Genomic DNA, 13,362 nt, shown 5'->3' on the forward strand with positions numbered 1-13,362 from the left:
AAAAAAAAAGTTAATATCCTTAATTTTCTTTAAAAAAAGGATAGGGGTAAATCGAAAAATAGGTATAAGTTTTTGGGGATAAATCACTAGTATACCCTTATTTATAATTTGTCCAAAGAGAGAGAGAGAGAGCGCTTTAGTTGAGGGATCTCTCAAATAAGCTTAATTGAGGGACACCATTGTAGGGCCCACCATGCATTTTATGTCAATGATTTGAACTGTCTAATTTCTAGATATTCCATCAAAAATCATCTCTGCAAAAAATCACTTGAATCCTAAATCATTTGACCACTCAATTCGATGGTTCTTATTATATATAAGGAAATCCCATTATATATATATATATATATATATAAGGAAACACATACACATATATATCCCGATCTCTTGGACTACAGGGGTCCAAGAGATTTGTGGTCACTCATCGTTGGATGTAAATTCAACGGTTTACTCACTCTTGCACTCCTTTTAGGAAACTTTTTTGAACCATTGGATGTTACATCCAACGGTAGGTGACCATAGTCTCTTGGACCCCTGTGGTCCAAGAGATCGGGGCTGTATATATGTATATATGGGGTGTTCTTCAATAAGTAGGGATATTAAATAAGGAAATGCTGAATTTTAGGGAAGTGTTTTCATAGACTTCCATTTATGATAGTGGCATCTACTGTAAATTCCTTAAAAATTATGGACATACTAATTGTATGTGGTATATGGCTCCAACCAAATCTCCTGGTCGTGATGGGATGCCTTCTTTATTCTACAAAAAGATTGGGATGTTGTGGGGAGTGATGTTTGCCAACTGTGTCTGAATGTTCTAAATGGTAGTGATAGTTTTCTGGGGTTTAACTATACGCTGATTGCTCTCATTCCTAAGATTGCTTCACAGACACAAGTTACTGAATTCTGTCCTATTGATCTCTGTAATGTGCTCTATAAGATTATCTCCAAGACAGTTGCCAACAGATTGAAGAAGGGCTTGCCCCATGTGATCTCAGAGTTTCATAGTGCTCTTATTCCTGATCGTATGATATTGGATAATGTGCTAGCAGCATTTGAAACTATTCATTATTTGAAGCGGCTGGGAAAAGCAGGACGGGGAAAGCTTATGTTGAAACTGGATATAGCAAAAGCTTATGATCGTGTTGAATGGACCTTTCTAAACCGCATGACGCATACTATGGAATTTCCTGCTCGTTTTGTCAATTTTATTATGGGACGTATTACCACAGCTTCTTACTCAGTGTTACTTCAAGGGCGACCTTTTGGTAAGCTTATCCTATCCAAGGGTTTGTGCCAAAGGGATCCAATTTCACCCTACTTATTTCTTATCGTGGCTGAGGGATTCTCTGCCATTCTCCACCAAGCTGAGTTCAATTTTAAGATTAGGGGAGTCTCAATTGCTGCTTCGACACCTTCTCTAAATCATTTATTTTTTGTGGATTATAGTTTGTTGTTTTGTGATTCAGAGCCTACTCAAGTTGATAAGTTAAAGCGTATATTCTGCATCTATGAGGATGCTTTCGGGTCAACAGATTAATCTGGAGAAATCAGCCATGTGTTAGTCCTTCTACGTCGCCGGCAGCACTGGCCCAAAGTCAAGCTATATTGGGTGTTCCTATTGTCCCCGAAAAATATTTGGGACTCCCTACCATTGCAGGAAAGAACAAAAAAATCTGATTTATCGTACTCTTAAAGATCACATATGGAAGAAGATTACAGGTTGGGAAGGTCGATTACTTTTGAAAGCTGGAAAGGAAGTGTTAGTTAAGGCAGTTTACGAAGCCATGCCTATTTATTCTATGAGCATATTCAGCTTACCGGTTGCCATTTGCAATGAGATTGAAAGTATTATTGCTCTCTTTTGGTGGTCTAAATGCACTGAGAGAGGAATTTATTGGAAAAATTGGAAAGCTTTGTGTCGTCATAAGTCGGAGGGCGGTTTGAGCTTCCGTAAGTTTGTCAGTTTTAATAAAGCTCTATGGGCAAAACAAGGATGGCGCTTGCTTGAATCTCCTAATTCACTTGTAGCTCGTATGCTGAAAGCAAGGTATTTCCCTACTTCTAATTTCTTGAATGCCCAAGCTGGTTCGGCTCCTTCATATACTTGGCAATCTAATTTGTGGGATAGAGAGCTTCCACAGGTGGTTTACGATGGAGAATTGGTGATGGCCAATTGGTACAAATATATGGTGATGTTTGCGTTCCTCACAGCCGCAATTTTACTGTTCAAACCGTTCCTCATATCCCCCAATATCCATCATAAGAGAATAAATTTCAATATCCATTTCTTCTAGCTACAACAAGGAGGTAGCGAATTCCAGAAGAGTACCACAATTCGGTGAATCTGATTTTATTTCGGGTTAAAGATTCATGTGAATTCAATCCCACATCAATGTGAATACAGAGTGTAAAATCTTCTCTGCTTAGGCTGTACTGGAAATACATATTCTCTTCATATCCTACAAAACCCATCATAACAGAAAAGAAATTACAATTCTTCTAGCCAGATGATTGTAGTATCCCTGGCCTAAGTACAATACATGACTGTATAGGAAAGAAAAAAATAATAAATAACTAGCCTCTCCGCATGAGCTTCCGTACCTGCGAGAGGTTTTTTTTTTTTAAAAAAAAAAAAATTTTATTTTAGAATTAAAAAATATAATGGGTAGTTGTGTTTCATAAAAATAGGATTCATTATCTGATTTTTCTTTTAATTTTAATTTTTTTTAAAATATGAAAAGTGTGAAGTTACCATATTATCTTCATTTAATTAATAATTACAATTCTTAATGTTTGCATTAACCAAGGGCATTTTTTGGTATTTTGAATGTTTTACCATTCTATGCCCTTTACTTTATATATATAGATCAAACAGGCTCCATGACAGGACCCATCCCGAATTCCTCGAAACTCGAGACGAATCCTGTGGAAATTCCCGACATCACCCCGATGTCGGGCCTACTTCTAAACTATATCTTTTTTCCCAAAAAGGAATAAGGGCAAAATTTCGGCAAAGTCTCTCCTGTAAATTGAACACTCACCAAAATTCAACCTGTACAAAATTCACAATTTATATCCCAACAGGCAGCACGAGCATGAAAAATAGTCAAAAATCCATACCTTGATTGCCAGAATTGGTGGCCGGAGAACAAAGAACGAGCCGTCGAAATTTCTGTCAAAACCAGCGCGATTCCGGAGGAATTCCGACGACTGGAGCAGCTGAAGATAGCTGGGACCGACCGGGGTAGGGACAGGAGGCGGTCGCGGTTCGTTCTTGGTCGATCCCGTGGTCGGCCGTGAGTTGTGGCGGCGTTAATGGAGGATGGAGGGTGTCGAGTGGAGGAAAATCGCAAGGGAGGGGGGCTGCGCACGGGGGAAGAGAGAGAAGGAGAGAGAGAGAGAGAGAGAGAGAGAGAGAGAGAGAGAGAGAGAGAGAGAGAGAGAGAGAGAGAGAGAGAGAGAGAGAGAGAGAGAGAGAGAGAAATTTCTTTTTTTATAAAAAAAAATCCCCTTTCAAAATAATTACGATTGTGCCACTGAGTTTCTTTTGATTGTAACTTCCTCATTACAACTCCAAATCGAGCCCACTACGTATCTACGAACTCATCTCGTCGAGCTCTACGCAGCGGTACAGCTGAAATTCTCAAATTTCTTGCCGGTCAAAAAGTCAACTTTAAACCCAATAAAATATTCTAGGAGTAAAATGGTCTTTTATCTACATAAATTAATAATTACCAATTTATTTAGGACCGGGTCGTTACAATCTACCCCCCTTATAAAAATTTCATCGTCGAAATTTCATACTTGTCACTCGAAGGTGTAAGAGTACTGGGCCCGCATCTACTACCCGGGTTTTCCAGTTTCATCCTTCACAACCATGTTTGCAGCCAAGCCAATAGCTCTATCTAAATAAACATAGGAAGAGAAGTCTCCTTCTCCTACTAAGAATATCCTTTAATAGCTGCTGTAATGCTTAAACTTATTCTGGAAGCTAAATACTTCCATTCGTGATTTGATTTCCCTCTGGCCCTCCCATTGAGAAGAGTCCGAGTTCTTTGACTTATTGATATTTTCCTTCTTTCTTTAGAATTGACAAACGACTTTGCCAACATGATTCTTTGAGAGGAATATAAAAAAGGATCATTTTTACCGAATTGTAATCATCCTCTAGATAGCGATCTCCGCTACCCTCATTTATTTAAATTCACCCCATCTTCTAACCTTAACTTACTACGATCCAACCAAACCATTTCCTGAAAACGCACCCTGAAATCCTCTTACAAACTTAATTTTCGATCTCAAACCAAACAAACCTGGTAGATCCATAATAAGACCATTCCAAGATCACATGAATTTCCTTGAGGTCTTGTCGACTCACTAGCTAACACTCATTACCCCAAAAATCATTACTTCCTAATTGAGTTAACTACCAACCGTACTTAACTCAAACAGCATTAACAACTCACTTATTTCCATGTAATTTATCCAAAGGGGTTTCTCTAATATTTTTCTCCCTTATTTCCCTTTGTAAAATAAGTTGACTTTTGAAAGTTCCCGACTATCTTTATATCACCTCATCAGATTCAATACTTTTAGCTTTTCACACTCACTTTCTTAGTTCTCTTCAATATGCTTTAACATTGCCCCTAAAAGCAATAACATCCGAGCAGCCAGAACCTTACAATAATTCATCCTATTTCGTAATGAACTTCTCTTGGAACTTAAGTCCACTCTTACCGACTACTTGTCAGTGTACAACCATGTTCCTTCATAAAATCTATACCCTCCAACACCCTTTTATACTATCCACTACCACAGAAGTTCAGTAGTAAGTAAGCATAAAGATCTCCACTTACTACTATCCTCCCACTCTCCATATTCCTCTTAAAGTTCCCTTGCAATTCTAAACATAAAGTTCATTGTGTTTTCCATGGTTACAAATTTACGAAGCATCTAAAATACCATTTGTGACGTCCATAGCGTCGCAAATGTGCCATTCTGGGATGGAACCCATCATGATGCCAAAATTTAAGGATGCGCACAAGGTGCGGGGTTCACAGAAAATTGAACCTAGAGCTCGGATACCAAACTGACAGGACCCGCCCAACCCAAGACGAATCCTGTGGAAATTTCCGACATCATCCCGATGTTGGGCCCACTTCTAAAACTATATCCTTTTTTCCAAAAAGGAATAAGGGCACGAGACTTTCTACCGAAATTTCGGCAGAGTCTCCCCTGTAAATTGAACACTCCCCGAAGGGAAGGGGGCTAGAGGAAAATTGCAAGGGAGGGGGGCTGAGCGCGGGGGAAGAGAGAGAGAGAGAGAGAGAGAGAAATTTCTGTTTCTATAAAAAAATCCCCTTTCAAAATAATTACGATTGTGCCACTGAGTTTCTTTTGATCGTAACTTCCTCGTTACAACTCCAAATCGAGCCCACTACGTGTCTACGAACTCATCTAGTCGAGCTCTACACAACGGTATAGCTGAAATTCTCAAATTCCTTCCAGGTCAAAAAGTCAACTTTAAACCTAATAAAATATTCTAAGAGTAAAATGGTCTTTTATCTACATAAAATAATAATTACCAATTTATTTAGGACCGGGTCGTTACACTCCAGGGCTAATGTAAGAACAAATTTCATTAGTGTGACACATAAACATTGGACTCAACAATGGCATCTCCTGTACTAGCATCAAACCAAACAGTATGATCTAAGACATAACCGGGATCCAACCTAAACTGCCCCTTGCCGCCAACAATACATTGTTCAGAACTAGATTCCTCCCAAGAAACGCTAATGTTACTCCCCTTGTATTTGCCTTGCTAAAAAACAAGTGTCATGATGACAATAAGTAATGCAATATCATGAGTAAAACCCTTGTGCTCTTCCAATGGTCTTGGATTTGGGGTCTTGCTCTTCAGCGCAGTGTATTATCAATCATCATAGTACTGCCAAATCTGGCACTTGAGCTTTTTGGCGGCCTGATAATTCTAACATAGGTGGGGTTTTTGCCACTATAGGATGTCATGGAAGAAAAAGTAGAGGTCATGCCCTAAGTGCAATACATGAATGTATAATTAGAAAGATAAATAACAATAATAACAACACCAACAATAAAAAGCCGGTCCTTAGGCTAGCACCAGCCAAAGTTTACTGGAAGTGTGACACAAAAACATTGTACTCAACAATGGCGTCTCCTGTAGGATTAAACCTAACTGTATGGGCTAAGGCATAGCCACGGGCAAACCTAAATAGGCCCGTTCCTCCGATGATCGGCATCTCTCTCACATCGTTTAGAACTGAATTCCGCCCAAGGATGCTAATGGTACTTCCCTTGTACTTTCCTTCCACAAACGCAAAATTCATAACCACAAGCAGTGCAAACTCATGATCACGTTGTGCAGCCACTAAGTACAGCCCTTGTGCCCTTCCAACGATCTTTGAGGTAGGTTCTTGCTTTTCAGTCAGCGCATCATCAATCATCATGGTGGCACCAAAGGTAGTAATGGTACTGTTTAGTGGCCCAGCAATTCTAACGGCACTAGGGTTTTTGCCACTAAGGATGTCATGGAAGAAAAAGTGGAGGTGGCTCTTTTTTTCGGTTTGCTGGGATTTGATGATTTTCCTAACCTCAATTCCATCCATGGAATAGAAAATGGTAAAGTAGAGGGTGAAGAGAGTGAAATACTGAAATGAAGACATTTAGTCTCTCTAGGGTATCTGTGTTCGTTGTTCTGTGTGTGTATTGTGTTGGCGTGACTTGTGGATATTGACTTACTTTCCTTACACACCAAGAATTCTTATTATAATTGTAATTGATTTACTTTAATTCCTGATTTCCTACTGTAAATAGATTTAGGAATTTATTATTTACTTGCCCATTCAGGTTTCGTTGTATTATAAATATGACCTCATACAAGGAGAAGAATACACAAAATTCCCACAAACAAATATTCTCTCATAATTTTCATATTTTAGCATGGTATTAGAGCGGCAATCTTGGAATTGTTGACTCTAGTTTCAAACCCCCGCAGCTGCTATGGGGGTTGATTTTTTCAACCCTCATGGAGGTAGCACCACCAACCATCGTTGAGTTGAGTGCCCAGATGGCTCCGCTCCTACCGATGTAGATCTTTTGACGACCCCGACTCCTAAGACGACCCCGACCCCAACTCCGATGATGACCCCAACCCCGAATTTGTCTCTGATTCAGACTCCGATCCTGATTTCGACTCCAACTCCAGCCTCGACTCAGGCTCAGATTCCAATCCAAATTCCTACTCAACCTATATCCTATGCATCTTCCGTTGCACAGATTATGACTTCTAGACTAACGACCTCGACACATAGACCAGATTGCGCATATTGTGGTGATCCGAGACACACTTGTGAGACTTGTTTTAAATCCCATGGCTACCCCAATTGGTGGGCTACTCTTATAGATCGAGGACAATGCAATATGACCAGTAATGGTACTGGTTATGGATTCCATACTTCTGATAAGATTGATTCCAGGAGTTGGATAATTGATTCCGGTGCAACTGATCATATGACGTTTGATCCTGATGATTTTCTGAATACCACACAACCTCGACGAACCTGTATTGCAAATGCCAATGGTGTTACTTATCCTGTGATAGGGGCTGGCACTGTTGCACTCTCATCCTCTCTCACACTGTCTAATACTTTACTTGTTCCATCTTTATCCACTAAATTATTATCAGTTAGTCAGCTTACTGAACAATTGAATTTTTGTGTACTCATTTACCCGAATTTTTGTTTGCTTCAGGATATTCACACTAAGGAGATTCTTGGTCGTGGTACTAAGAGAGGGGGGCTATATTATGTCGATGACTTCAGTCCCGACGTGGCTAACAGTGTGACACATCCCTTTGCTAGCAAACAAAGGCAAATCTGGTTGTGGCACCGTCGATTGGGACATCCGTCTTTTAGTTATATGAAGCATCTTATACCATATTTATTCTCAGGTTTCAAGGACTCCGACTTCACATGTGATACTTGTATTTTGGCCAAGAGTCACCGTGTGTCCTACCCATTGAGTACGAACAAGTGTACTACTCCATTTACGTTAATTCACTATGATGTCTGGGGACTTTCTCCTATCACTGCCCTTTTGGTGTTCGATGGTTTGTCACATTCATTGATGATTGTACACGGATGACATGGCTTTATTTGCTGAAGAATAAAAACGAAGTGTTTTCCTATTTTCAGTCCTTCCACAAACAGATGAAAACTCAGTTTAATGCTCAAATCCAGATTATTCGCTTAGACAATGGTGGAGAATTTGTCAATCATGACTTTCAGACTTACTTCCAACAACATGGAATTATTCATGAGACGACTTGTCCTCAGACATCGCAACAAAATGGTGTTGCTGAACGAAAGAATCGACATCTTCTTGAAACCGCCCGAGCACTTCTGATTAGTGCTCATGTTCCTCGTCATCACTGAGATGATGCTATTGTCACCACAATTCATCTGATTAACCGCATGTCTTCTGGTGTATTGACCTTTAAAACTCCCTTACAGGTGCTTGCACAACACAGACCTCTGCCTTCTGTTTTGGTACTCACACCCTGAATCTTTGGATGTGTGGCTTTCGTTCATCTCCACAAAAATCAACGTAGCAAACTTGATCCATGTGCACTTCGTTGTGTTTTTGTGGGTTATGCCACTCATCAGAAAGGCTACCGCTGTTATCACCCTCATACCCAATGAACCTATGTCACTTTGGATGTGACCTTTCTGGAATCTGAGCTGTTCTTCCATGACCCATCATCCAATTATATGCTTCAGGGGGAGATACAAAGTGAAGAGCATAATTGGAGCAACTTGGAAAACAAAGAAATTCTCCTCTGTACAGAAATGATTGATCATCTCGAGTCTGGAGCACGAAATTACTCTCTGTCGAAAAGCGACCAATCACCCATTCATAGCGATCAATTGCCTGACCCACCTGATCCATGCGAAGATATTTCTAATCCGAGTTTCACACCTATAGACAATACATAACAACAAGATGAAGACCTCCTCTAACTCAACAGTACCAACAGACCAATCTCCTGAGAATATCCTTGAGGTAACTACTCCTACTAGACTTTTGCATTTAGATGATAAAACTATTGGATATCAATTACTTTTCAAGCAAAATCGTAGGAAGCCACCAAACCGTTATTCACCTGATATTGGCAAGACATCCAAGTATCCAATTGCAAATCATGTATCCACTGAGAAGTTGTCTGAACCACTCAAGGCTTTTGTGCATCAGTTGTCTGCTATCCATATTCCAACCAAATTCTCTGAAGCATTGAAAGATCCTAAGTGGGTCCAAGCTATAAAAGAGGAGATGAAAGCTCTTGAGAAAAATCAGACTTGGACATTGGAGACTATACCTTGAGGAAAACAGACTATCGGATGTAGATGGATGTTTACTATAAAACACAATGCAGATGGTTCTATCGAGCGATACAAGGCAAGACTTGTGGCAAAAGGGTACACACAGACCTATGGTATAGACTATGAAGAAACCTTTGCTCCAGTTGCAAAGTTAAACACCGTCAGAGTCTTATTGTCCCTTGCAGTTAATTTGGATTGGCCACTACACCAGTTTGATGTAAAGAATGCTTTTCTACATGGTGAACTCACGGAGGAGGTGTACATGGACATTCCTCCTGGATATAATATTACTAAGACTGGAACAGTTTGCAGGTTACGAAAAGCATTGTATGGATTGAAACAGTCACCACGTGCATGGTTTGGACGGTTCACCATGGCAATGAAGAACAATGGTTTCAAAAAGTGCAACTGAGATCATACTATGTTCTTGAAACATTGAAAAGGGAAGGTAACAGTATTAATAATCTATGTTGATGATATGATTATTACTGGGAATGATAAACAGGAAATATCACAGCTACAAGACTATCTGGCTACGGAGTTTGAGATGAAGGATCTAGATGGACTCAAGAATTTCTTGGGAATCAAGGTGGCTCGATCGCAGCAAGGCATATTTCTCTCTCAAAGGCAATATGTCTTAGATTTGTTGACAGACACAGGAATGCTAGATTGTAAACCTGCGGACACTCGTATTGTTCAGAATCATCATCTTGGAGAATATCCAGAACAAGTTCCAACTAACAAAGAAAGATACCAAAGGTTAGTGGGAAGATTGATCTATTTGTCACATACACGACCAGACATTGCTTATGCGGTGAGCGTTGTCAGTCAATTTATGCACTCTCCAAGTGAAGACCACATGAATGCAGTTCTTTGGATACTTAGATATTTGAAGTCTGCACTTGGAAAAGGATTTATGTTCTCAAAACATGGTCATCTAAATATTGATGGTTATTCAGATGCAGATTGGGCAGGTAATGTAACAGATAGAAATCCACATCGGGTTACTTCACATTCGTGGGAGGTAATCTGGTGACATGGAGAAGCAAGAAACAGAATGTAGTAGCTTTATCTAGTGCAGAAGCCGAGTTCATAAGCATGACTAAAGGGATTTGTGAACTTCTTTGGTTAAGAAAGTTGCTTACTGGACTTGGGTATAAACCTACATCCACAATGAATCTCTTTTGTGACAACAAGGCTGCTATAGCCATTGCACAGAATCCGGTTCAGCATGATCGTACTAAACATGTTGAGGTGGATCGACACTTCATCAAACAGAAGCTTGAGGCTAAAGTGTTTCAGTTTCTTTTTGTGAAATCCGAGGATCAATTGGCGGATATTTTGACAAAGGCGATTTCCAGTAAAGCATTCCACAATTCACTAGATCAGTTGGGCATTGGCGACATCTATGCACCAACGTGAGGGGGGAGTGTTGGCGTGACTTGTGGATATTGACTTACTTTCCTTACACACCAAGAATTCCTATTATAATTGTAATTGATTTACTTTAATTCTTGATTACCTATTGTAAATAGATTTATGAATTTATTATTTACTTGCCCATTCAGGTTTCGTTGTATTATAAATATGACCTCCTACAAGGAGAAGAATAGACATAAAATTCCCACAAACAAATATTCTCTCATAGTTTTCATATTTTAGCATATTGGTGGTCTTAAAGATTTTTCAGGCCATTCTAAAGGAGTTCGGGCAAGGGAAAAAGTGGTAAATATAAAAGCAGATGTTACCTTTACTCTTAAGTGTGAGCTGGTTGATGCATTTTCAAGCAATTAACTGCATTGTGTAGGCCTTCTTGGACATTTTGTGAGAAATTTAATATTATATTTAATATTAATTTTCTATTTGAATGGAAATTAATAAAATCCATTGGGTTAAAGACATCTTCACATGGGGGGTGACAACTCTTCAAACCAAGGGATGCATTGTTTGGGGTGACAACTCTTCAGACCAAGGAACGCATTGTTTGCATTTTCAGATTGAGATACCTTTTTAGAAAGGGTATTTCATCATCTATAAATAGAGCAATCCTCCTGCAGTTTTATTCATTCAATTAATTCTCTAGATACATACTTTCATATATAGAGAGCATTAGAGTTTGCATAAAGAGAGTTTCCTGCATAATTTTGGTTCACAGTTCCTTGTGAATTGCAGTGCTTCTTTCATAAGGAGGGGAGTCGTTGTATCTTGGGAGGCGAACGCTAGTGAACCATAAGCACCAGTGTGGGGCGTAATTCGTCTTAAGGTCAGAGTGTCCAACACTTGCCTCGACTCAATTAAGGTCCTTTTAATTACATACTACTGTTGTAAAAATTTGTTTTGCTTGTAGTGTTTATTTGTTTATTTTATAGCAATTTAGCACTATTATTTCCTACACATTTTCTATTCGAGAGATGGCTAGCTAGCTAGTGGGAATGAGGGGTGTTGGGCTAAGAGCTAGTGTTGGCCTTTTTTGCTTTTCTTTTTTGAATACGTGAAAGGCCTTTGCTTTTCAACAACACGAAAGCTTTCGTCCTCTTCAAGTAAGGGATGAGAGTAACCAATGTCAAACTTGGAATGTGCATCTGCCTTTTAGATTTAGTCTTCTATTGGAACACATGAGTAAACACTTGCATGCTCCACATTAATTGTTCTGAGGTGTTGGTTCATCACACTACAGCAAAAAGATATTATATATTAAGCTAGAATGTATCAAACAGAAACGAAAGTTCGAAAAATAAGTTTTGGACAGAGACGATAAGCTTGGTGTTTTGATACATAAGGTTACATATTGATGGTCCCAACTGCAACAATGATAACAATAACTGACTGCCCTCCAGATTCCTTCAATTTGTTTTGGTAGTTTAGGGGATTTCATTTAATATTACTGCATCTATTGTTGAAGAATGTAAAGTCTTACATCGGAAACTTGACAAAATAAAATATCATATATAATGAATAGTTTCACTACTAATAGCATTGAAGCCTTTTGTAATAAGACTCCACACCTATTAAGCATTGGAATAGAAATATCACTTTCTTTCTTTTCTGTTGAATTCATTTAATTTCAAAGAAACATGCATTATAGGCACGAACAGAGCCACCTTCAGGCCTGAGGTGGCCCAGGCCCCTCCATTGTTTTCTAAGTTTCCACCAATCAAGGCAATGTATTGTAAAATATTAATTTTTTGATTTCCTAAGGAATTCTTTACATTTGCATGTCTTTAGTTTGAAAGTTGAGAGGTTATTCCGTCTTTTTTGAAAAAGCTTTGGCTTTTTCCAAAAGTGAAATTTTTTTTATAGGTAAAATCTAAATTTACTAAATATTATTAATAGGATCTTGCATGTTCGAAGTTAATGGCCCCCCAATAAATTCATTTTCGGTAATAATGTGAAGTTATATTGGCTTTTCTTTGCTTATTTTTCATATCTTTCTCTTTTGGACCTTAGTAGATATTGATTTCTCTTTAGTATAAAAATTAAAAAGACTTGATAAAAATAATTAAAATGGCTACAGAGCTTAACGTACTTCAAAATAAGTTTGAATTTTTTTTTTTTCAGTATAACTATTACGAATTAGTTTTTAACTTGTACCATAATATACTCTTTTTTTTTTTCTGCAAACTATATGTTATTTTCTTCTTGCTCTAGATGTTTGGCACATGTTAATTTTTTGGCCCATCCGAAGTTTGACTCCTAGCTCCTTCCCTGATTATAAGGAACAAAGCATACCATGAGATGGGAAAAAGAATCCCTCAGAGCCTGTGTTTGATTGTAGGGGATGTGATTTTCCTTGTGGTTAAAAGATTCATAGCCATTAAATTCCACATCATTTTGAATAGAGAGTCGAAAGTTTTCTCTGTTTAGGCAGTACTGAGACATAAAAATCCATGTACTCCTCATGTCCCCTGATATCCATCATAAGAGAAAATAAATTTCAATA

General features: G+C 38.7%; 1 protein-coding gene across 1 annotated transcript; it reads right to left on the reverse strand.

The window, feature by feature from the left end:
* Positions 6,156-6,707, reverse strand: LOC18785908 (dirigent protein 22). The gene has a single exon (XM_007220620.1). The coding sequence runs from the start codon at positions 6,705-6,707 to the stop codon at positions 6,156-6,158; it is 552 nt and encodes a 183-aa protein (XP_007220682.1).

This window comes from Prunus persica, chromosome G2 (assembly GCF_000346465.2).
Source record: "Prunus persica cultivar Lovell chromosome G2, Prunus_persica_NCBIv2, whole genome shotgun sequence".
NCBI classification, from domain to species: Eukaryota; Viridiplantae; Streptophyta; class Magnoliopsida; order Rosales; family Rosaceae; genus Prunus; species Prunus persica.